Source organism: Lepisosteus platostomus, chromosome 28 (assembly GCF_059453375.1).
Source record: "Lepisosteus platostomus isolate fLepPlt1 chromosome 28, fLepPlt1.hap1, whole genome shotgun sequence".
Lineage (NCBI taxonomy): Eukaryota > Metazoa > Chordata > Actinopteri > Semionotiformes > Lepisosteidae > Lepisosteus > Lepisosteus platostomus.
Genome location: NC_142638.1, coordinates 6,677,438 through 6,703,691, shown reverse-complemented (window position 1 = coordinate 6,703,691; position 26,254 = coordinate 6,677,438). Strand labels below are relative to the sequence as shown.

At 51.3% G+C, this 26,254-nt stretch overlaps 1 protein-coding gene across 4 annotated transcripts in view; it reads right to left on the bottom strand.

The window, feature by feature from the left end:
* The window catches only part of raraa (retinoic acid receptor, alpha a), a 156,909-nt gene that overhangs the window by 52,978 nt on the left and 77,677 nt on the right, over positions 1 to 26,254 (bottom strand). Inside the window, exon 1 of one of the 4 annotated variants that reach the window (XM_088622891.1) lies at positions 8,746 to 8,794. The exons of the other annotated variants lie outside the window; for them this stretch is intronic. Within the exon in view, the coding sequence (XP_088479017.1) occupies positions 8,746 to 8,779 (34 nt within the window). The 5' untranslated portion in view covers positions 8,780 to 8,794. Of the gene's footprint in view, positions 1 to 8,745; positions 8,795 to 26,254 lie in introns of those variants that run through there. 4 annotated transcript variants of the gene reach the window in all.

The following is a 26,254-nucleotide window of genomic DNA, read 5'->3' as shown; positions in this document are numbered from 1 at the left end:
CAGGAAACTCTGTCCTCAAATCAAAGTCAGGCTCGTGTGGGTAATTGACATGAAAAAAGTGCATAACAAGTATGTTGTGTGCCTCCAGCAAGCACCAAGAGAAGATATACAGAAGACTATATACAGTAATTCCTTGCATGTGGCACAGCAGGATCTGCTTATAGTTAGACACACAAAATGTGGTAAGTCCTTGACATACATCTGTAGCACAGTAATGAGCAACACTTGAGTCGAAACCCACTTGAAGACTACATGCTGAAAAGCTTCCTAGATGAATAGGAAAGGACTTGTTAATTATCTGTTTTGTCAACGAGAAGCAAAATGACTCTTGTGAAAGCCTATGTCATTATCTCTTTAATGTGTCCAAGCACAGGTTCCTGTGGTACTCAAGAGGATGACCTTCGTAGGGCCTGCGTCGTGGGGCACACAGCCCTGCTCTGTCCGACTGCTCATTTGAAGCCCCATCCTGCTATTTTCACCTTGTCCTCATCTCTGCAGACTCCCAGAATGTATCCAGCCTTCATGTCAAATGAAACACACTGGGAGGCTTACAGCGACTTTGGTATCCAGAAGTTCAAGTCAGTAGCTGCGTCAGCATGTGTAGGCTGCAAAGGAAAAGGTGAGGATTTATTCCATGCTGAAAGGAAAAGAAGAGAGACAATATTTTGGCTGTGGAGCCTTCTTCAGGTGCCACACCTGCCGAAACGCTGCGTCTCTTTTTTTTTCAGCATCAAATAAACCTTTACCCTGTTACTTTGGTATCCTGCAGTATCAGACCACAAAGGAAAGAGAGCTCAATTCAAGAATGTATGGTCACGCCAAAACAGTGTTACACGCCGAAACACTGAACGCACATATTGCCATCTAGAACAAAGAGGCTTTTTTAAAAACAATATTGTTTTTCCTCAGTGCGTAAACTGCTGCGGGCAGGACAGTAACTGTGCCTGGTATTATCTCCCCCTGTGAGTCCCAGCCACTTAACGAATATAACACTTAGCAGACTGGCACAGATAATCCTGATGAAATGATCCCAAGGCTGCTGTAACTAGCTGGGAATGCTGATCGCTTAATTCAAGTGTCTGCTCCTTTCCCTGCACTGAAGCTGGCACAAGATGTGTGTGGAGCCCAAAAAGAATGAACGAGATCAGCACAGTTAAGCACAGGATAGGTGAATGTTAACTTGTGACGTGCAGGATGACTAGATCAAACACTCTGGGGGTGACAGGGCTGAAGGTGTGCTCTGCCTTCCGGGGTCCCATGTGGAAACAGTGCAAGACCCTGCTGATGCTCTGGACGAGAACGGAAACGGGGTTACACCCCGCATCCCAAAGGTTCAAGCACACTGGCGATGACACTGCCAGCCCCCGTGTTCCCCGTCCGAGATGCCCATCGAGACGCTGAGAGAGTCGGGGTGGGGTTCGTGCACGCTCACAGGACAGCCAGTGCCTGTGCGTGCGATTTGTCTCCTGGAACCCGGGGCTGATCCTGCCGAGCGATGTGAAATGTAAAAATGTGCCGAGCCAGTTCAAATGTTAATGGAACATCGAAAATCCCCTGCTTAGCAAGCAGGTTGGGGAACAAAAGCACCATAGAGCAGCAGCTTGCGGTGCCTGAACATGACAAATGCTGGAGTGAAAGGGGAGGCAGGGGGTAGGCACTGTCCCAGGGTGGAGGGGAGTGTGGTTTGGGAATGGATAACCTGACCCTCATTAAACAGAAAAGCACAGTGATGGGGGTGCCATCATCAGCATTTCAAAGGAATGGGGCCAGGGAGAGAAGATAGCCGGTCCCCTCCTCTTTCACTCCCACCTCCCACCGAGCCCACCTTTACCACAGGGTGACTCTTTGTGCTCTTCAGGAATGCAGAGCTGCAGTGGGCAGGCAGCACAGCCTGTTACTGAACTTAACGCCTGCCTTCTAAAAAAAAGACATCCCCGTCACGGACCAAAGAAATAACAGCAAACCATTCCCAAAAACGGATTACACATCAGGCTTCACGAGAAGTTTGTATCTGAAATGTCAAGCGGCAAGCCAAATCTTTCTGTTATTCGCTGTGTTTTTTTTTTTTATTCTGACCCTGCACAGATCGCCTCAGTTTCATAATAACATCACTTTATTAACCCTTTACAATTTCTTGCATCAGAGAATTGCATCTATACCTCTGAGCTCATCTGGGCTCTGGTAAAATGGGCACAGGTTGCTACAACTCCACAACGATAAATGCAAAAATTGAACAGAATTATTTATCTAGACGCAAATTGTAAACGGCAGCAGCAGCAGAACAGTTTCCGATATAGGTAACAGATATTGAAGATATGCAGAGGTCCAGCCAGGACAGGGTCAAGCAGACTTCAGCTACTCTGGTTTTCCAGCAGGGAACAGTGCTGGGAGAGTGCCATTGTTGCAGTGATAGCCAGCTCATCCATAACTCGGAAACTACAACTGCTTACAGACTCCGAATATGTCAAAATGTTGCACGTGCCATCATGCAACTGCGAAGAGACATCTCATTTTTTAATCCCCCAGCAAGGTGTTTAATCATTGTGGTGCACACCAAATCTGATTAACGCCAAGCATGTTCAGCATTGTAAATTAAAAGTCGCACTGCAAAATTGCATTTCTGAAAATGAGGTCTGCCCACCCCACTGTATAAACAAGATGTGCCTGATCTATCTGATAAGAAACTTTGCATAAACTGATTGTTAAAACAGGGGACTGTGAGAAAACTGTTCTCCTAAGAGATACTGGTAACAATAAAAACAAGCACCTTTTGTCGCAGTTTCCTTTGTTGTCACTGATCTGTTCAAGCTACTGTGAATCACATTCCTTCATAATTTATGAGCTATTCTGAGCAGTACACGGAGTTCGCTGGTGCTTCCATATTGAAAGAGAATCAGAAAGTGCTTGATGTACAGTATAGTCTTTCGAACCCAGCAGTGATACAGATTTATGGACATAAAAATAAGCTCTAAGTAGAAATACAGCTCTAGCAAAACTCTTCAGGGTTTCTTATAATCTCATCTTGAGTTATGAAACCCTGTACAAAAAGAAATGATAAATCAGAACTTAAAACACATAAAAAGACCAACTACCAGAAACAGATTAAGTCGGGAATGTGCTGTCAAACATGAATCATGCTTAAACCATTACAAAGACGGTGCAGTTATCAGCCTTGGACCTTTTCTGGAAAATGCTGCCCTACAGCTACCCTGGAAATTGGACTGAACCACAGCTGGTTGAGACAAGATATAGAGAAGCACAACGCATCTTTTGCAATCATGGCTGTAGTGTTTGAAAACCAAAGGCCACCAGTCTAAGTTCTTGCTGGAAATTAGCAAATAAAAAGCGATCATCCATCCAGCAGTTCCTGAAAAGACACCAAGGTGTCTGGTTTAACAACATGGCTAGGGTGCTTTTCCCACACATAACATGCCCTTGTCAGCAAACCTGTGAGCACTGGCGGGTGGTGGTTCAATACAAGCAGATCAGAGGTAGTTTAGTAAACACAAGTGAATTTAAAGAGCTGCAGTTATGAGCAGGTAAGGTTCTCCACCTTGTACGCTCATCAAAATGCAATTTCCATTACAACGAAGAAAAAAAGGGTCATGGGACTTTCTGAAATCTTTTCATTACACCTGAGGAATTAAATTAGCGAGGTTATTTCTCGCATCTCTCCCTGGATTGATCCCACAGCGTCCCCCCGGTCTGCTCTGCAGTGGGTCTGCTGGTGCTTACTAGCCATGCATGCTGCAGGGTGGTGGGGGATACACTTGAGTGAGGAATGAAGTGACTCCCTTCTCATACGTAATGCCATTTGTGATCCTTTGTCATGAAAAGTACTACGTAAATGCAAAGAATTCTTATCAGAAATTATTACGCAACCGAACAGAAAAAATAGCACAGCAAATCTGCCCCAGACACGAGATCTGCTTCACTAATGCCCCATCCATGAGAGACTGCTGTTACTGTTAACAGCTGTATTCCACTCTCCTTGCTCCTGTTTCATTCACACTGCTGTAATTATTATTGACCCAGCGTGCCTGGCCAGTGCCATCTGAACCAGGGGCCGCAGTGTGAGCACTTTGGGCATGGAGGATGACTGCTATACAGCCCAGGGACAAGACCGAACTCTGACGGGCTGTTTTTCATCTCCTGACAGTACAAGTCCAACCTTTGCTGGCTGTGGGCTTGCGAGTATAAACCAAAACACCCCTGTGGGATTTCAGCCAAAAAACACAGGCTTCAGTAGTGCTTGTTCGACATTGCAGCTGACACGACGCAGAAGGAGGAAATCGCTGCCCTGCTAAACCTCAGCCTTCTCCCTCAGCAAAAAGCCTCATCCCTTCAAAAAAATGAAGTCGGACAATATTTAACCAGAAGCGATGTGTCATCAATCTAGAGTTCAAGCCTCCCTTTCACTGTTTCCCTGCCATTGTAATTCTCCGTGTGCCCCCCCCCCCACCCACCCCGATTAAAAATTTCGGCTTTTGTTCAACCTTATATCTTCTCCGCCCCCCCCCCACCCTTCCCAGAGAAGCAGAAGATGTTACAGCCGGCCGGGCTCCTGGAGAACACCACAAGCCCTCTGCCTGCGAGACTCTCGCCCCCTCCTGCCTCTCCCGGCTGGCTCTTTGATTCAAAAAGAAATCATTTATCCAACTCATCCCGTCTGCGCAGTGCTGCCGAAGAAAAAAATCCTTTTTAAAACCCCTTCTCCGGCTTCCCAGCGCCAACCTGCGCCTTCGCTGACAGGATGATAAAGGGCCGAGCGGGGAGGAGGAGGAGGGTGGTGGTGTGGTGGTGGGGGGGTTCTCTCTCTCTTTTCTTTATCTCTTTCTGTCTTCCCATCTTCCCATTCATTTTTCAGAGGGCCAGAGAAACCAGGGGGGGGCTGGCTGGGGAGGGGAGGGGAGGGGCAGTGGTTGGGGAGAGTATGTGCATAGGGGGGGGGGGGTTGGGGGGATGCTGATCCGTTTTTAGGTGGGGAAGCGGCACCAAACTTTAAACTGGCAGCAACAGAGATTTCTTGCGATCGGTGGCTGACAGTGGCACAAGATCTTTTCCAGGGACACTGGGAAGTGAAGTTCAGAGGTGGAAAAAAGTCCTGGCTGAAAATCCTGACACTAATGGTCAAACATTATCCAGTGTGTTCAGGAAACGCCCTGCGAGGTCTCTGGAGCTCTGGCCTGACACTGCAGTGACGAAGTTGTGACACAGAGGAACGCAGAGCAGAACAGCCTGATGGGATCTGCGTTTTCTGACGCTGCCTTGTTTCTTTCATGGTATCTTTGACAAAAATTCCTAACAGAAACACGTCAAGGGGTTAAAGCCAAGAAAATAAAAAAGCAGAGTTTAAGAATGGTGAGGTGGGTCCAGTCATTACACCGTCAAGTTCTGCAGAGAGGGGGGGAGGACTGTGTCAGGATGAGGGTGTGAAGGACACACTGTGCCTCTGGGGAAGAGAGCAGAGCCTCACAGGCTGCACAACCCTAATTCTGCCTCCAACTCTCCGTGAGTCACCCTGTGCAAGTCACCAAACCTCCCTGGGGCTCTCTGCCTCCGAGGGGTGTCACTGGCAGGAATTACAAACGCACAGGTCACACAGTTCCGGACTTGCTCTGAATAAACACCTCCCTAAACAGCTGCCCATCTTCTCTTTTAATCAGCCAACAATCCAGAAAAGACCCGATCTCCCCTCCGGCTGACCTCTCTCTTCTCCCTTCACTGTTGCTTGCACACGCAGAATTATCCCTAATCCAAGACATGCGCTACTTCCGAGATCAAAAGAAGTGAACCCGGAAAAAGAGAGAGAGAATGTGAACGGCAGCTCGAAACATCATAACCTCCCCTCCCCGACTCACGCAATCCACCTAACAAAATACCCCTCTCAACATCTCTGGTGTTTTTTCACACTCCGAGCAGACAAGCAGTTTAATCCCAGTCACCCAGAGTCCCTGGGCCCTGGCAGCAGCAAGGAGAATTAAATCAAGCCGCCGGCAGAGACAGAGTACCACCGAGTACCTCCCGGCTCCCCAGAGGCTAGGGGGTCTGCAGAGTGAAGGACTGTTACTAACCGCTGAGAGAACAGCTCCAGGAGCTGCTTGCTATCTGCTAGACAGCCGCTGCAGCTCGCTTGCAACTGAAGCGTGCACCTAATATATTCATCTGTCCGCAACGCCCCTGCACCGGCGATATCGCTAGAAACGTGTTTGTGCAAACAGGAACACATCCGATCGGCTGAGTTTCCCCGGCCAGCGCTTGCCGCCACAGAAGGCGTGCCGGAGCCCCTTCAGTCAGGTGCCACTCCATGAACGGCATTTTTGCTTTGTCACTTCCTGTCCCTCAGCCGGTGGTGAAGGCACAGATCATGCCGAGTTCCCAGGGCAAGGTCAGCGTGAGGAAAGAGAGGGCGGGTCTGGGTGCTGAAGAAGGAGATCTGTCCTTCCCCAGCAGCTCAGGACAACAACATCCCAGGATGCCCCAGTGCCAAACCTTGTGGCCTGCTGGCAACAAGAAAGAGGACTGGAAGAAGTGTGCCAATCCTTCAATCCAAGAAGACTTTAAGACTCCACCACTTTCATACTGCCCCACGTCCAAAAAAGCCTCTTGCATCCTCTAGAGAAGTCTACCACTCCCCCTAAATGTATATATACAGTGTGTGCTAATAGTACAGCACACACACAGCAGGATTACAGGCTGACCCACAACCTACTTGGCTCCAGCTTCCTAGCCTGGATGATCTCCCCTCCCTGCATCCGGTTCAGTGTCCCTGCACTCCACCTCCTCTCTGGGCTTGCTTTTCTCATTACTGAGAGCGCAAGAAGCACGCGCTCCCTTCCCCACCTTGACGAGACCCGCAGGGGCAGGAGTCGCAGCGCGGGGTAAGGAAGGAAGGAAACCACGCTGCCCCGTCGATGGCTTTTTCATCGCCCACCCTCACGCCGATTGACGGTGCCACACTTCGCCGGCGCAGTCCGCGCCGGAAGAACAACGGAGAGCATCTTCTGCACGGAGCGCGGTGCCACACAAACCGGCAGAAAGAGAAGAGCTTTCTCCAACGACACAAAGAAAAGAAATCCCCAACGTGATGCCCCTGAAGAGCCACTTTAACACTGACCCGGGCAGGCAGGAGGAGCGGTGCCCAGCAGCACTCGGGCGTGCTGCGCGCCGTGAGCACGTGTCCGCAGCTCCATCCGGGGAGAGGCTCTCGAGGGAGGCCTGGAGCTGCCAAACAGCCCGCGAATCACTCTTCTTCTGGTGCTGGCGAGGAAGAGGAGGGGGGAAACGGGACCAGGCGCTGCACTGCCAGCGGGTCTCCTTCCTCGCTCCCCCTCTGGGCCGGTACTCTCCGCTCTTCCTGCACCAGACTGGACTGCCACTCAGTATCGGCCCAGGTCTCTTTCCACCGATGACGATTCTGACCGCCTGTGCCGATTGTAAGACTTGCGCTGTGGTTGTTGCGACGCGTCAAAGCAAGAAGAAACGCTGTTTTTTTAATGACGTGAAACAATCTGTCCCTGCGTCGTCTTTGGGCGTTTTCGCACCTACGCTGGCTTCCGGGGGGACTGGGGCCGGCCGGCTCGAACCCGCTGGTCTGTGTGGCAGGAGCCCCTCTCCCTCCTTGCCAAGTGCCTCGCTCTGGAGCACGCGCCAGGCTGCGCCGCACAACCAGACACCTAGGGGTCAGGGGTCAAGTGCTGGGAATTAACGCGAGCCGGAGGGCCCGGACCTCAGGAGCTAATCCCTGAGAAGACTGAATTCGCTCTCTCCCCGCAGGGCAGCATCAGAAGGCCAAGTGTTCAGCCACGCTGCTTTGCCTTCTGCGGAGCAGGGCTGTGGATGGAACTGTGTTGATGTGCGTTGCTAGGTTATTACGAGACATGCATACCCGATGAAACTGCACGCGCTGCCATGCGTCTGCAGAATGCCGAACAGATACAAGCTAAATCACCTCCAACCCATTTTTCTGACTAATATCACTGTCTGTCTGTGGTTATTACTAGCAGCTACAAGACTCATTTCAATCCCATCAGAATAACAGCAAACACTGAGTATGTGAAGAGGACATAGGCAACCCACATGGCTTGGCTATGTCACACTGCATGATACCGTCCTTGTGGAGTCCCGGAGTTTTTCAAGTTACTTTATGTACTTGATCAGTTTTTGGGGTTTTTTTTTTGCCGTTAAATAAGATAAATAAGTTACACTTGTAAGGCTGGAGCCTTGTAGACACAGTCTACTCAAAGCACTTTTATAGATAATGGGGACTCCCTTCCACCATCTCCAATCTGTAGCCCCACCTCGATGATGCCATGGCAGCCAAAGTGCACCCACCTTCGCTTAGCTTTCCCTGGAGGTCTCCTATCCAGGTACTGGCCAGGCCTCAGACCTGAGCTTCAGTGGGGCTGCCAGCTGCGAGCTGCAGGCTGATACAGTTTAACGTTTTAATCTAAGCCGCTCGTGCAGGGAGAGAGATCTGTGAGCATCCCGCAGGCATGTGATTAGTGATTAGTGAAAGCACAAGACCTGCTGGACTGAGCCCTGAGCTACTGCCCCACCAGGCGGCACCCCTCCCAGCGCTGGACGGCGGGCTGGGTTTTCTCACAGCGGTTTATTTATAAACGACACCCCCCCCGTCTGGAGGCAGGCTGCCAGGACAGCCGTGCTGCAGCTCCTGCAGGAAGACACCCATGATCACTCGTTTCCGATAAATAGACTTCTCTATAATTAACTTAAATGATTTACCGTCTGCTGCGCAGTCCCCCCGCCAAGGCGACATACGAACATCAAGCCTCCAGCTTACAGCCTCACAGAGCTAAATGCAGCCCTGCAGCTGGCACAGGGCCCCTGTGCTCTGGGGGTCCGGCTGCATTGGAGTCCCCGCCCTCCTCGGGAGGAAGCACAAAGGGTGCAGTGAAGTAATCCTGGATCTGCTCTTTTACAAGCCACCACAAAACACAGGCTCACAGAAAAAAAAAAAAGAGTATCCGAAAACTTACAGGAGAGAGGAGTCTGGGACCAGTTTGATGCTGTCAGCTAAATGCATCGCAGAAGCTTTGAGCTTTTTCTTCGTTTTGTACCACCCCGCCTCGTTTGCACAAAAAATACCCCCCCAAAAAACTCTCAAAAACCCCACCAGATCTTTGTTACCTGGGGCCGAGCTGCTACACGACCTGGAAGGGAGATGTTAATCCATGGGTTGGCACTCAAGTTGGGGAATCGCAGCAGAGCTGCTGCTCCAGGACAGGGAGCAGAGCAGGCCATGGGGAACACCGATCCAGTTGAAAAGGCAAAAAAAAAAAAGACTACAAAGGACTGAAATATTCTCCCTCACTTTCTAACACACTAAATATAAAACCTCATAAAATTTCAAAAATGCTTATTTTTACTGTATAATACTGTATTTGCTCAGGTTATGTTAGCACTTATTTTGCTGAACGGGGGTGACATGAGATCTTAAATGAGCAAATAATCAGGATCAATGTTTCATCAGAAGGACAGCGCGACGTCCCTTTCTAGGAGAACGGCACACTGGCTGTTGGAAGAGCGCCACCTACTGGTCCACCATCACCACTTATAGCACCAAAACTGGTTTTACTTTTTTTCCCAAGGGTAAACAGAACCCTGCAAAAATACTGTTGGGTCACTGTGCTCTCTTCGGCCTGTTCCTTACCCAGTACTACGATCCGGCATCGCCCTCTAACACAGCAAGGCGACAACGTCTGCAGTCAAATTCAAGCACCTTCAAGAACGGCGACCCATTCGATGACAGGTTAATTAAAACTGTACACTGAAACCCGAAAACCACCCGAAACCCCAGAACTCTGCAGAGGGCTTTTGCAGAAGCAATGGGCGCAGGGCGAACAGTCCTCAAACGGTGAGAGCTGGGAACTGAGACTGATGAGGACTCCTGCACTGAAAGGCACAATAGCAGCCCTGTGTCTTTAACCAGGGCCTTTCTCTGAGGGCTGAATGCCACTTTGCCAGCTTTATTTATGTAATTTACGTTTCCCTTCGTTATACTACAGCCGGCCCTCGTAAAACACCCCAGCCTCTTTGTGTGCGTGTCTGTGAGAGCCGGCCAGGAGACCCCAACATCCTGAGCCCAGAGCCGCTCACCTACTGCGCCGGCGCTGCTGGACGGGGGCCAGGATGAGATCCGATTGGGCCATCAGCACCGGGCTCCCTCCCAGCTCCTGAATTCCCTCCTTTGGAATGGGCTGCCATTCCAAAGGGACTACCTCCTTCCCAGTTTTTAGTATGCAGTTAAAAACCTGACTTGTGAAGATGGCGTACGGATCAGGCATGTTTTTGGCATTTCCGTGCGGACTTGCCCTGCCCCTGAGCCCACACGCATTCTTCTGAAACTGGTTTGGATGTGCTTTTAAAGTGCTCCGAGATGAATGTGCAAATGCACCTACAGTATATTAACAATGGGTGAGGATGCACTCAAGAGTTCTTCATTACAAGCCCCCAATACCATTACAAAAACACAATTCAACTTCCACTTTGCATTCTTCCAGCAAGAGATTTTCTTCTTTCTAACTGGTCATCATTGTTCCATGTTATTAAAGTCTCCAAACTAACACAGGATTTCCGAGAGCTGGAAAACACCATATAGCCAGCCTCTTTAACGTTATCATTAATTAAATGCTCCCACACAAAAATGTAAAAAACGCTATTTAAAAACACATCCAGGGAAAGCTTCTTTTGGTGCACAGCATGTGTTGTGTTCTGCCGTTTCCTTGTGTTACAACAACAAACCTCCCTTTAAAAACACAATTAGCGCTCGTTGCATCTTCACCAGATCCCAATGTAGCAAAACATTACCCTGTGGGCCTAGATAAATTTAAATTATTAACTTCATTTATTTTAATCAGTACAGCTATGATTGTGCCCTCCCTTCATTTCCATTCTGTTGAAAACCATATTTCCTGGGTGCTTTGTTCACCAACTAGCACCCAATAATGATAAACCAGTTAAACATGCATCAGTTAGTGTCTGCAGAACTGGACTGCAAGGGCGGAGCGGTGGCTCTGTGGCTGAGGAGCTGTGCCTGTGGCTGGAAGGTTGCAGGTTCAAATCCCACAGCTGGCAGAGGAATCCAACTCCGTTGGGCCCCTGAGCAAGGCCCTTCACCCCAACTGCTCCAGGGGTGCCGTACAATGGCTGACCCTGCGCTCTGACCCCAAGCTTCTCTCCCTGTCTGTGTGTCTCATGCAGAGCAAGCTGGGGTCTGCGAAAAGAGCATTCCTAATGCAAGAAATTGTAAAGGGGTAATAAAGTGATGTTATTAGTATTATTAAAACGGGCTCCAGGATTAGCGATCAGTGCTGCAGGAGTGATGAGTAATAATACCCATGCTCTGTGAACGGCAGCCGTGTCCTTGTTTTGGATTTAGTTGAAGTTTTCGCGTGTTAAACCTGGAAACACAATCTGTCAAAGGGAAGTTCAATGGGACATCGCTTGATAAGAAATAAGCACTAAAATCACAGATCACTATGCATGTTCCTGGACGTTTCATACCAAGATCAATGGTGTCTTACCAGTGTTTGGCTCCTGCGGGTCTGTGCATTAATTTGCCCTCCTGGGCTATTTGTGCAATTACTTAATGACTTCACTACAAACTGGCTGGAACAACTCCATGTCCTCAAATCCACTGCGTTTGGAAGCCTTTCTTCCCACAATACATCCACATACTTAATTGATCTTTATCATCTCGCACTGGATCGTTAATTACATAGGAAACAAAGAGCCCTGTAACAGAGCAGATACAAGAGACCCTTTTCTGGGCTTGTGCACCACAGAGTGAATTGAGAATCTGTTACATTATTTTCCATAACGGCCTGCCTCTTGACTCGAGCCACTGTGTCGTTGCACAAACAAGAACACGAACGGTGTGGGAGGAGGATCAGAGGAGGTCTCAGCAAGGAGAATACCAGATTTACAGATGTCAAATCGAGAAGGAACGTTTCCAAGTATAGGAACACAAGGTGTGCAAACGAGAGGAAACCACTTGGCAATTTCTAGATCACTGGATGTCCAGTAGGTGATGGATCTGAGGATCTTACCCAGCTATTTCTTGAAGGAACCCTGGGATCCATTTCGACAGGGTGGAAGGGAAGCTTGTTCCAGACTCCCACAACTCCTTGCGTAAAAACACGCCACCAGTTCCCAGTTTCAAATGCAGAGAAACAGAGAAAAGGAGCAGTGAAGATCCCTTCGTATATTACATTCATTCATTCTGCTTAGGTTGTTTTCTAGTCCGGAATGAACACGGCAGTGAAGAAAAGTAAATTCATGCCTTGAACACACTGTGCCACATTCTCAGTCCCTCCAGGCCAGTGCAGCTTACACACACTCCCAGTACACCACAGGAAGTATAACTGCCTGACAGAACTGCAAGAATCAAGTATAATCTCTTATTTTTCCGTCTCTTACTTCAGAGATCCCAGCTATTTTCAATGCATGGGGGAGCCCTTATGATGCTGAGGCTCACTACTGCGCAAGGCAGGGAAAAAAAGCAGCCGATCACCTGCTGGCACAGAGCTGCCCGGGCGACAGCACCACAGAGCAGTCCGTGCGCTGGGAATATGAACAGGCGATGCCTTGGCCAGAGGGAGAGAGGCTTCTGTGCACAGCGCCCCCTGGTGCTTGGAGCAGGAGCAGCGGTGCAGCTCCCGTGGCGACAGCAAAGGGTGTTGCCATGGTTCCCAAAGGCAGCGCAGGGGTTACCAGGCCACCCCCCCCCAGTGCCTTTTCAGACCCCACTGACTCATCTGGCCCCAGGCCGTGAGCGTGAAACCTTCTCACAACATCCTCTCCCACCAACACCACCACCACCACACACTGAAAATTAGATCGCGTCTTATAACAGAACGTCCTCTCGCCATCGCTAACATCACACTCGCTGCCAGAGCCGAGATCCTGGGGCCACAGACTCTGTTCGGCGTTACTCTCGCCTTCGCTTGAAAGAGCGTTAACGAGACCTTTCTCGAAACTGCGATCTGCCGGGGGCCTTTCCTTTCTCACACGTCCGCGCAGCGGAGCTCGCTGCGATCGACGCGCCCTGGGAACTGCACGACGACGCCGTGCCTTCCTTTGAGGAACACACATTGCTGACTTTGGAGGAGTCGGGCATGAGTTTGCTCGTCTGTTATTTTATCGGTGTGTGGGTGGATGTATCTCTGTTTCAAGGAAAAAGTTGTTGCCTTTTAAATGCCAGCACTTCACCAAAAAAGAGGAGCCATTCATTTCTGAACGCTTGAGACACGCAGATAAGGGCGATATCAATGTGAGGCAACAGGAGAATGTACACAGGCAAGATCCTCAGGTTTTCTTTTACAAAAGAGGGACTGATCGTAAGCTTAAGTAATTTCTTTCTGCATTTTCATATTTTCCAGCCTCGAGATTATATATGCATGTATCTGCACATTCGCGTGTGCCTCATCTTATCTGGCCAATGCAGGGAGCGCAGCGCCGGTCTTATCGTACAGCTGCACTCCTGTCACGGGGGACACGTGGGGTGGGGTGGGGTGTGAAAGCCCGAGAGCGGGCACACGCAACGCCTCATTGAAAAGCGACTGTCGCCGCTCATTGAGAAACGCGAAAGGCTTTCTGCAGCAGGTCTACCCAATGCATCTCATCAGCAGCCGAGCGTGTGGTGCGCGCACGGCGGTCTCGGCAGAATTCTTTTCTCTCCCCTTTGTTCCGATCCGCGGCATGTTCCCGGGCCAGGCAGGGTCGGGGTGCCAGATTCCCACTTTTTGCACGACAGCCAGAGGATGCTCTAGCGAGTGAGGGTGGGCACGTTCAAAGGGAGCCCGAAGGGGGGGGGGGAAGCCCAGGCTTCCTGTCTAAGAGCTGTGACCCTCACGGCCTGCAGCAATCTGTCTTGAAGGGGACGCCGCTGCCCCTCATCATTGAGTCATGCCTTTGCTAAATGAAGTCGGACTGATGTGTTATTTTAATCAAGTCTGCCTGCCGGCATTAATTATTTACAACATTAGTGGAGTGGGAGCCCTGGAAGAAGAAGGGAGGAGGGGGGGTAGAGAGCCAGGGGGGAATGAGGAGGGAGGCAGAGGGATGGAGGGGAGCGTTCCAGATCCAGATCGGGAAAGGATGGAAAATTTGGGAGAAATGTGGGAATTTGTTTTTGAACTGGCACGGGTACGAGAGTGTCTCGGCTTCCCGTCCAGCGGCAGGATGGGGGTTCTCACGCCAGGGCAATCGGAACACCGGGAGGAAAGTGGGGCTCGGCAGCACCCCCAGTTCCTGAACTGCTCAGCCTAGAGGGCGGCGCACCCTGACAGTACCTGGGCAAACTGTGGGTCGTTTTCAGATTAATTGTCCATGCATCTGTGAACTTTCAGAAACAGGCCTGACAGATACGACGTGCTTGAAACAACACGTTACAAGCCCTTCGACAATCTCCCCATCTCTGCGGCTCCTGCCGCTGTCGGTTCATTTTTTAAAGCTTCTGCGATACAGCGTCTACCTCAGGCAGGCCGAAAACAACAAGTGATAAGCACAGCCACTGTGCGTCAGGCCCGTGACATCCCCAGTGCAACAGCCTGCCGCCTCTTTCAATCAATTAATAATAATGTAATGATAATAATAATGTTTCTTTATTAGCCCTATACAATTTATTGCATTAGGAATTCGTCTTTTCGCATACCCCAGCTTTTCTCCATGGAGACACGGACAGGGAGAGAAGCTGGGGGTCAGAGCGCAGGGTCAGCCATTGTACAGCGCCCCTGGAGCAGTTAGGGTTAAGGGCCTTGCTCATAGGCCCGACGAAGTAGGATTCCTCTGCCGGCCGCGGGATTTGAACCGGCAACCTTCCAGCCACAGGTGCAGATCCTGAGCCACAGAGCCACCACTCCGCCCAAAACTAGAGCACAACACAAACATCCATAAGACCGAGTGCGCACCTGGGGTGAGGGACGGCGCCTCGGCGTGCTAAACCCAACAGGTTCCATCACTGGCACATGTCCATCACGTTTTTTGCCCCGTTTCTCTCAGAAGCCCCAAGCTCCGGCTCCGTCAGCCTTCATTCCACAGTTCCGCTAAAGAGGGGCTGAGGCTGGAGAGTGGAGCGTCCCGCGAGACTCCACCAGCACGTCCGAGTGCGTTTGAAGTGACAACGTTGCTCCCGTGCGCCTCTCTCACTTACCCCTCCTGGGGCTGTCAGCGAGGTGAGAGAAGAGGGCGCGAGGCCCGAGGCACAGGGCCCGAGGCACAGGGCGCGAGGAGTGGGGCGCGAGGCACAGGGTGTGGGCACACAGGATTTTTTTATATCTTTTACACAGCACGCTCTAGGCTGCAAAGGAACAGGTAAAGGTTTATTCCATGCTGACAAAAGAAGAAAAGAGACAACATTTTGGATGGTGTCCTGTGGTGCCACCCCCTTCCCACCTGAAGAAGGCTCCACAGCCGAAACGTTGCGTCTTTTCCTCTGTTTTCAGCATGGAATAAACCTTTACTTGCGCTCTTCTTTACCCTGCTTTTACAGAGCTTCACCACACTTTACTCTGCTTTAACCACAGTTTACCCTAATAAGCTTTCAAAAGGGCACTCAACATAGTGCCCAGAGCCTCTTACTACAAGCAACGCGTGTTAAAACTCGCACCTACAGACCCTCTGTTAAACCGTGCTTGTTTTTAGATGCGTCTTCTTGCTTAACGACTTGTGGAGTGTTGACTTAACTAAAATCAGGGGTGTGAATACTTACTCCTAAAACTCCAGGGTCATCAAGGGCAACAGGCACTGACACTCTGTGTCCTAAATAATGACCTCTTGCTAGGATCAATAAGTGCTCAGTGTGGTCTGAAAAGACCTCAATGTCAAATAAGCAGAGTCTAATATTAACTCATAATAAAATAGTAAAATACCTTGAAATCTGAAATTGTTCTGAAGCTGCATGTGAAAGACTGTAACCATGAGCTCATGCTGGACTTGCTTATGGAGGAATCCAAGGACTCCAGTGGCAGGGCTGGACCCTGAACTTGAAGTACGGACATATAGTTTGCAAACAAATGTATAATCAGGTAATTGTGATCATTTTGCATCACAGACGAGCGTGGCACCATGACTGTTTACCCTGCAAACATCCACCCCTGCCAATTAACACCAAACCGCCAACTTCCCACTGCAGCGTAACCTGGAAAAAGACACATGGAAAAAGAAACACCGGGCGGAACCAGTGGCGTTCCAACCGATCCCCGCGCCCCAGCGCAGAGCTCCGGAGACCTCATGACGCCCAGGCGTCTTTGACTGCCTCTGGCAGCCAGCGGGAGCCTGCGGTGGGGCAGACGCTGTTAGGGGTTTGCGCTGCAGAAGAGCGCGGGGTGACTGCGCTTGCCCCAAGCTGGGGGAACTCGCACCTCGGCCATCGCTGGAGAGGGTCCAGGAGTGGTGGCTCTGTGGTTAAGGATCTGCGCCTGTGGCTGGGAGGCTGCCAGTTCAAATCCTGTTGCCGGCAGAGGAATCCTACCCCCTTGGGCCCCTGAGCAAGGCCCTTCACCCCAACTGCTCCAGGGGTGCTGTATAAATGGCTGACCCTGTGCTGTGACCCCAAGCTTCTCTCCCTGTCTGTGTGTCTCATGGAGAGCAAGCTGGGGTATACGAAAAGAAATTCCTAATGCAAGAAATCGTATAGGGCTAATACAGTGATCTTATCTTATGTGGCCGCCGTCCACAAGACAGGAAGTGACGAAAACTCACTCTCTGACTCCCGCGGTTACAAAACGCAGCCCTGCGCCTGACGGCTCGCTCGGGGCCAGGAGCTCTCCTGGCAGCTGAGTGCTGGGAATCGGGGGCGATAACACACAGCGCAAAGCTAAACTGTGAACACTGGAGACGCTCTGCCTGGAGAGGCTAGCGCAGGGCGAGAGAAGGGTGAAGAGGAAGACAAATGGTTCAAAGTGGTTAAAAAAAGAGTCTAGGTTTTGTCTGGCCTCCCTATCCCCCCCACCCCCAATACCACAAACCTCGTTTCCTTTTTTCTTCCCTCCTTCTTTCTCCCGCCTGTCCCCCCCCACCCCCACCAGCTCTGCTCACATTACCCTCTGCTGAGTGATAAACATTGTCTGTCGGCCATAAATTTAATCCCCCGCCTGACAGCCAGCCCAATAAAACAGTTCATTTTCTCACAGCTCTGCGCCTTTTGTCCGGGGGCCCAGAGGAAGTGAGATCACACCCTAGGAGGAAGACAGGCGACACTGTCAACAACCGGCACCCCCCTCCCCACCACCCTCACCCCGCTCCGGTCTCGCTAATTGAATGGTCGACTGCGATTGACTGATTTCTTTATTAATTTAATTAAAATGGCTGAGAGGGAACTGTCAGCACAGACCGTAATAACCATCACATGTGAGGAGAAACCAGAGATGCTACAAGCCGCGCAGTACGTTCAAAAGCATCTACAGCACCGACCTGTTTCCTAAGAAACCCTTTGATAGTTTAGACGGCACTCAAAGTCTGGCAACTCCCCCTCCCCACACTACACACCCGCACACCACCGTCACCAGAACCGGCCTCCTCCGCACGAGTTTAATCAGCACTCTGTTCCGCTTAATAACGCTGCAATTTCAAATATTGTCCATTTTCCCCACTCGGTCTTGGCTGACAAGGCTGGAATGTCATGCGAAGTGGCAGATGCCCAGGCGCCGAGCGTGGAAGGATCTCATTAGCAGGGCTGCGCGAAGACGGAGCGTCCAGATCGATAACTCTCTCGCTCGCTCGCCTGTTTCCGGCGAACTCGATTTCCAGCGGGCAGGAAAGAGGAGCCAGCAGCACGCCGAGGACTGGCGATCGCAGAGGGGAGGTTTTGGTTAACTTCTGACAGCGCCTGATGAGCCACATCTGGACACAGCTGTGTGGGGACCACCGGTCAACATAGCACCCCACTTTCCTGCCCAGACCTGGGGCTGGTTTTCAAAGACAAGATGTTAACTGCCAACACCCCCACTCCCTCCCCTTACGCCGTACAGAAAGAGAAAGACAGACAGTGGGGGCTGGGTGAGAGGAAGGGAGAAAAAAGGCGAGCGAGTAAGAGAGCACTACACGTCGCCCTCTGAAGAGAAACGCACCTGGTAGCAATTTTGGACTTTATGGCAAATCGGCCTCAGAAAAAAAAAAAGAGATCGTCTCAGTTTGGGTCGTGGTGTCATTTTTCAATCAAATAAATCATTACCTCTCAGAAAATAAATTCTCCCCTTTAAGGGTCTACCCCCACCCACCCTACCAAGCGTTTGAAGTCATTTGAGGAGCCGAAAGGAGACAAACTGCCCAGCAGGCTCCTGGGGGCTGTGGGGGGGGGAAGCGGTTATTAATTCCAGCGCGTCTTGGCTTGGGGACTCAACCCCCCCCTTCTACCACTGAAAACAAGTCACCTGAAAGTGGGATACTCATTTTATTCACGGCCAGCCCACCCTCTCCAAAAGCCTTCCCAATCTGCAGACTGGGGCTGCGGATCCAGTTTCGGAATGCGTTACGTCACCAGGACGACCAGGCCCACTTTGTCCCTGCCAGTGTCGCCCCTGCTCAAGAAGACCGGCTCTTTCTGCACCAGGTACACGCACTATTGGATGTGTCGCCCGTCTTTTGGCCCTGCTAACGAAACTAAGCAGGAGAATGTGGCTCCTAAGACTCCGCCTTCACGCAAGGTCATCAACACACAGCACGCTGCGGTGGCGCTCAAAAAGAAGATGGGAAAGGAACGGGCAGCGGTAAACCCTAGGATGTACTTGAAAACGTGAAATCAAAGCAACACCATGCCCAGAGCCGACTGAAAACCTTCAGGAAGCGATACGTCATTGTTAACAGCAGCCCAGCGCGCTCCTTCCCTCCCTACACACTGGCTGTCCGGCTCTCCTTTCTTCCTGAGCATAGGTGTGAGCGTCCAGGTGACAAAACACGTTTTCCTTAATCGTTAAGACGATTACAGCTCATTTCAGTTTTATGTCCCTGCTACGCCTCTGCTTTAACATGCTCTTCTTCCAGCCACCCAATTCACAAGTGCAAGTGTCAGTACTACAAAGCACGCAGAAATTGAACAGAGCTAGCGTTCTCTGCCCGCATAACTACTGCTTACTTGAACGCGTTTCTGACCCGGTCAGTTGCGAAGTATTGTTCAGGATATGAGGCTTGCAGTACTGTGTACTGGCACACGAACATTAAACCACACTACAGTGCAGACGACGCAGTTCAGGGGCCGGATTACGGTCAGCTGTCACAACTCTCCAATCACGGGCAGCCGTGCTGGCCGGCACAACCGGACCTGTCCCGCCCTCGGAACGAGAGAAACAAGCGTACGGCTCACTGCAGGTCTTTCTGTCCTGCCCGCACGTCCCACAGTTCAGCTTCAGCACGCACGGCAGCAGCCAGAGGTGGCCTGGCATCACTTAGTGCTTTCATTACTGCACTGCACACCAGTCAAGTGCACCCTGGCACGATTCAGGTAGAGCACAGCGCTTATATCAGGAGCAGGAGGAGATACGAACCAATAAAACCCAGAAAAGCAGGCTGAAAAACAATCCCCCTGTCTCGCTCAGCTTTTAGAGAGGCTCATTCGGTAACCCACCCCCCACACCTTACACTGGTGGAAAGCTATTTGGGAGCTCCCAGGCCCAGCCCCCTGTGTTTTCAGCGGCAGCTGGTGATTTATAGGCCCTTTCAGTGGAAAGACTCCGGTTGCATTCCACACCATTGTACACGCAGGGCACAGCCTGGCACTCTGGACCGACTCCGAGCACCCCCCCCCAAAAGAAAGACTGTTTCCTTTCAGGCTTCTGAAAAGGCAAAGAAAAGGCCGGCAAGCTCTGACAAAAAGGGGGGCCTGCCGTTAACCTCCCGAGTTATTTATCGCCGACTGTCAAGTGTGCACACTTCACTGCCATCACTGAGCCAGCCCTTCGGGAAGGCAAACAGGGTGGGGCAGGGAGGGGGCGGCGGCGGGGAGGGGCTTTTCTGGGCCAAAGACAAAGACAAAAGAGTCTGTTTTTACCTGCACTCACATTATTGCCACTGGCTATGGTTTTAGAGCGAGGAAGGGTAAGATTCCACAGTGCAGGAGTTCTGCTGCTCAAGTCACGACCACCAGCTCATGGGTAACGATGAGCTCGCCCCTTTCTAGACTGGCAAAACTTTAATCAGGGGGCCCTGAGCTGGTTTTCTGTTGCTGGGCTGTAAGGAAGGGAATACAAAGTGGAAAAGGGTTTGTCTTGCTAGTGGGTCTGTACTGATGAAACATGTAATTCGGTGCAGGGAGGGAAAAAAACAACCACAAATGATTTTTTGATTTATTGAAGTTCAGTATGATAAGGAAACAGAGTGAAACATGAAACAGCCAACTAATGGAGGCCTGGCCGTGTCTGCTTGTGTTTGGTACAATTATGAAGAAAAGATAAGATTCCCTGTGTGATCCCAGCTGATGTGTGTGTTATTTGTTATAATAATAATAATAATAATAATAATAATAATAATAGTTTCTTTATTAGCCCTATACAATTTCTAGCATTAGGAATTCATCTTTTCACATACCCCAGCTTTTCTCCATGGGGACACAGACACACAGACAGGGAGAGAAGCTCGGGGTCAGAGAGCAGGGTCAGCCATTGTACAGCGCCCCTGGAGCAGTTGGGGTGAAGGGCCTTGCTCAGGGGCCTAATGGAGTAGGATTCCTCTGCCGGCCACGGGATTTGAGCCGGCAACCTTCCAGTCACAGGCACAGATCCTGAGCCACAGAGCCACCGCTCCGCCCCGAGGTTAGTCTGCCTGTGCACTGATGTGTGTGTCTCAGCTCGGGAGAGGAGTGGCAGGTAGCTCAAGTGTTTACAGCAGCACGCTGCTCAGCACGGAGCGCGGCGGGTCAGGCTGATCTCGTCTGAGTGAGACGCGCTTTGACGGACGAGACTCCGAGGAGCGGTGCTGAGGCTCTGCAGAGAGGGAGAGGGCGAAGCAAATCACGAAACGTCTGCTCCCTGCCTCAGCAGGCACCACGACAGAGCTGCGCTTGATCATCTCGGACAGCAGCTGGCATCCTCCCGGAGAGCTGCAGGGTCCGGACCCAAGACCCGACTCTTTAGGTGCAAACACAGCAACACAAAATAAGGGATTTTCAGATCCCGCAATTGGCAGCTGAGGAGGATGTGAGGTTTTTTTTCCTGAGTCAACTGTGCCTCGGTCTCACAATAACGTTAATCCTCTCACACCGCAAACGTGCAGAATCATCATAAAAATACCTTTTCTTTAACTGTCCCTCAAACTGCAGCTCACGCTTTCTCTCATTTCACCCTCCAAGCACGCAGCCGGGAGAGTCGGAGTTTCGAAGCTGTGGCGTGCAACATCCCACTATCCCTTTTCTCTCTGCTGCTTTCCGGGTCCAGACGAAACAGTTCCAGATGTTGAAGCCATAGAACCAGACTCCTTCTCTCCTTTCTTTGAGCGTTTCAGATGCTGTTTTTTTCCCCCGCCCCCGTGCTAGGCCGCCCTCCTCCCTGTCCGAAGACAATTAGCTAATCGGCTCGGGGCTGGGGCTGGGGCTGGGGCCCCCCCTCATCAAATAAAAACACACACGCACACACCCTCTGTCACTGTCCTAATTAAAGCAATATTGCGGTAAATCAAACCAGCTGGCCTGCCAACGCTCACAGTGTATAAACGCAGTAATTATCAAATCAGTCTGAAACAACACGCAGTTACAGGGTAATGTAACACCCACTATAAGCGCTCCCCACAGACTGCTTCCATTACTGTGCCCTAATGGAGCTGAGTTTTTAACGCTCAGCCCTGGGGAAGGCAGACGGGGGGGGGGTGTTTCATGCCTACTAGTCCTCCTGTCTTCCTTGCCTGCAATAGCGAGTTTTTGAGCCTCTCGTCTTCTCAAGAACTCCTGACTCATAACAGACTTCTTGACCTTCGCTACGTGGAAAACTCCAGGAAACGGCTTCAGAAGTTTCGCCTCCCAGCCAGCCCAGGGAACAGCGGCCGTGTCAGCTCCGGCTCCTCATGAAGCTCCCCTGCCCATCCTCCAGGACCCCCGTCCACCAGCTCTCCGGGCGGCAAAACGCTGTTTTGAAACAGCAGGATTTCCACAGCTTGGGCCAGCTGTTGAAGAACAGTTTCCAGAGGTAAACACAGCTCTCGCCACGCCGTCCCTGACACGCAGATTTCGAGAAAGGGTGGAGCAATCCTCTCCACTTTCCTCTCGCAGAGTGTACTGGGGCCTCTCGCAGACAGTATAGCGCGACGTGGGAACTGGGCTCTGGGCACCTCACGGCATGGGTTCTGGGAGTATTTTTCTGAACAGGAGAAAGCCTGCATTTGGCACTCTTTGGGAGATGGAGACCAATCTGGGCCTCTGGCAGTCCGGCCTGAATTGAGCCAGGTTCCTGCAATGGGACTCTGCATTCCCTCTCCCAGCCTTTCCTGACGATGCACAAGAGGAACGTTCAGCAGCTGGGATCCTGGAGTGCTGCTACTGATCCAGTCAAAGCCTGGCAGTTTAGGGGCTCCACTGCAGCAGTTAGGGCAGGTTTTAGGGCTCCTAATGGGGGGGCCCCTGTAGGAGACAGGAGGGAAGAGATCAAATGCTCCCTCCCTCTGTCTGGGAAGAAGCCAGGATTGGGATGCAAGAGACTCTGGCGGCGATGAAAGGGGCCCCTGCAGAAAAGGTTCCTCTCATACCAACGCGCCACGGGCCTCCCCGCCAACCACACACCCTCTCCCCCCCCCCCCGCCAACCCTGAGGGCCCCCTCAGGTATGTGCCTCTGTCAGAGAGCAGCTCCGATCCCCTGCGGAGATAAGATTCCTCTGATAACAGACAGCATGATTAGTGGGCTTTAGACAAAATAAAGGAAACGCACTCCCTTTGGGGAGATTGGTCCCCTTGGGCAATTTAGATAGAGAGAGCCTGGTTCACACAGTAAACACAGCAACACAGAGCTACACATAAATCAAAGAGGGAAAAAAAGGAGTCCAGATACCAGCTGGGGCAATTCACTTCAGTAGCTGGAGTTTACAGCACCCTGTCCTAGAATCACACCCTTTTAACATATATATACATCTCATGCGCCCTGTGTGTGAAATAATAACGACAACCGATTCCAGCCTGCTGCCAGTTCTGAATGATTCATTACAAAGCCAATCAGATTAGAGCGCCCAATTGCGATTAACAGTTAGCCATTCCTTTTATCAGCACTTTCTAAAAAACTGCAATGACTCAGCCTTCATATCAGCCCGTCTGAAAGGCTAAATGCCCAGAGCCCGGTCTACCGTCCTGTACTGCTTTAGCAGAGCAATGGATCACTCCCCCTGAGTTTCGGAGGCGTTGCTGAATTCTGATGTGATTTCCAGACGTCTGAATGAGCCTCCTCGCCCTGCACCCTTCCTAGGGTTCACTGCTAGGCTTGGCTTTTCGACCCGGGCCCGCAGAGCGCGTCGCCCACGTTTCTTCCAGCCGGGAAGCAACACCAGCAGGAGTGACGGCCCAGCTCTTCAGGCTGATCCCGATTAAAGAAAAAGATGCATTTCTGGGAGTTTCCTGTGGCGGGCAGTTGACCCCAGGCCTAGAGCGTGTGGTCCATCGCCGAGACGTGCACTCGCCCTGTCCAGCCCTGGCGTGCGCTGAAACCTGTTGAACCCCGCGTGTCACCATTTTCATCTTCGGCACGCTCTCGTCTTGCTCGTTTTTTCATTGTTCTTTTCCCATCACCTTTGCAAATGTCTCTGTCACAGCTCGCTTGCTGCGGGGGCTTCAATAAATTGAACCGAATGGAACTGCATGGAACTTCTGGCAGCAAACGAACAATCAATAGGCGCAAAATGCGTTTTTGACGGCATTTCGGGGGGGGGGGGCGCCTCGATGGCTGCCTGGCGAGCGAACCAGACACCTCCCCCACGCTCCTCGTGGATTGCTCGTGACTTGAACCCTTTAAAAAAAAAAAAGAAACAACGCCTAGGTCCTAAATCTGTTGACCCCAAAATGTAAAAACCCCTGCGCTGCAGAGACAGCCCACATGCAGGTTCTGGTTCTTGCACTTCACAGTTGCTAGTCTGCCCTTCCAAGCTGAGGATGGGCAGACTTTATCAACACCTGCAGGGCTGGCTTCCTGGATCCAGGAAGTCACTTCTCCAGTCTGGAGCTCCTGGAGCGTCCGGGAATGCACTCCGAATTTTTAAGTGCCAACAATGCCACACTTCCTTTCAATTTTGCACTTCCACTGTGATTTGAGTGTGCTTCACCTTCTCTGCTTTCCTACAGATCTGCTCCCTCTGTTTCACTGTCTCCCTCAGACGGACACTAAAGTGGGTTGCTGTGTCCGGAGTCCCTTCCCAGGTGTCAGCGCCTGTGAGCCCCAGGGTGGGACGGGATGAATGGAGACCCACATAGTGTTGCTGCCGCAGACATGAGTTCAGCAGAGAGTTGGAAAAGAGTCTTCAGTCAAGCATGAACACCTCCAGCCTGCGCAGAGCAGTAACACATCGCTTTCAAGAGCCAAGCCCTCATGTTTTCACCACTCCGCCCTGTCTGCAGTGGACCCAGGCAACTGGGGGGGGTGGGAGGGGGGAGGTTCAAGTTAAGTCGGCACAGATGTGTGGCGCCCTTAATACAGAGGTCCACCAGGGCTGGGGGGACAGCTCAGGAAAATTATCATGTGACAGCTCCTTTTGAAAGACCATGGGCATGAAGATGGAACGCAGCAAAACCAGAGCGTGTCAGATGACACTGCTGCTCGATCTTGGCATTCAGAGTGAAGTCAGCTTCTTTTAAAGCCCCGAAGGACTTTAAAAAGAAAAAAACACATCTGAGAAAAAGCCACCCTGAAACACTACAGTCATAATGAGACACAACGCTGTCTAGGGATCTGCTGAGCTGTGGTTTGGAAAAACCCAACCTCCTGGCTGCCAGTCCATGGCAGCGAGTGCCCGTGCCAGCCCTGCCAAGCCCCGCGTTAGAAACAGGGTATTTAACAGCATCGGAGCCAAGCTGGTATTTCCACACTTTGCCCATTTTCTAGGGCTTCTATACCCTGGCAGAACACTGCAGCCGCCACTCCAGAGTCACATTCTCACTTGGCCCCGCAGTGCCAGTCCTCTGCGTCTGTGCACTGCTTTAGGATGAGTGCCCAGGACAGGCCACACTCATTTACAGCTCACAGTCAACACATCGGGGGCCAGGGACCGCCCAGACCTGTTGAGGCTAACTCAAGTGCATTGGAAAAAACACAAATGCACGCACGAAACCTTCCCCTTCTGTCCGGAGGCCCAGAGACAGAGGCAACCTTGGCATTTCTGCAGCACTGTCAGTGCAGAGGGCTCGGAAAATACCCTCCCGGGCCCCCTTGTTCTCTGCTGTAGCGAGGGCAACAGAACAGCTACTGCAACAAGCACCAGGGTTCCTCGTCTTTGCCTTGCTTGTGTCTGGCCGTGCAGGTAAGAGCGACAGGCGTGCACACAGGACCTATTGTCACCGGTTTGCACACAAGGCTGCCGAGGTCCTGAAAGAGGAGTCTTTTCTCAGCCCTGCCAGCCGCCCGGCAATGGGTTAGCTGGCTAGACGGAGAGGAAGCGCGTATTTATTTAGGCGATTTCGACTCGAGCGGAGACGAAAAACCCTGACCGTTTCTTTTTCTGCCTGCAAACCACCTGCCCACCCACACTGTGCCGCAGAACCCCAGCCCCCCTCTTGTCTTGGCGAGGACCACCTGCGCTGAAGAAACCACCTGTCTGGACCGTCACAGGAAAACCCGAAACACGTACAGAAAATAAAACGATCTGTCGTGTTTGTAAAAAAAAAAAAAGCGGTGCAAATATACCTCTAAGTTTTCCGTTCCCCCAGAGACACTCGCAGCTGAAAATGACAGCTCTTTGCCCTCTTGAATTTTCTCAGTGTGCTCCAACGTACAGCTCTGGGTCTCTGTCACAGTCGAGATGTGGGTAAGCACACAGCACGTTCAGATCACCCGCCAGACTGAAACTTCCACCTTCTTGAGGGAGACAGCTGAACAAAAGCTGAACTGAACTTTCTTCGAAAGCCTTTTGAGCTTGTGTTCGCTCAGCGATCAAAGACTGAAGCTGATTTTCGCTGAGCTTTCAGACGCTTTGCCTTGCACAAGTTAGTGCTCCTTTTCAGTTCCTTTCAAGAGCGGCGCTCATCTGCCGTACCCAGGGCAGACGCTGTTAAGTTACCGCTGTTTGAGTGCCTGCGCTGGGCGTGCAAGTGTTTGTGTGCCCCATCACTGATCACTG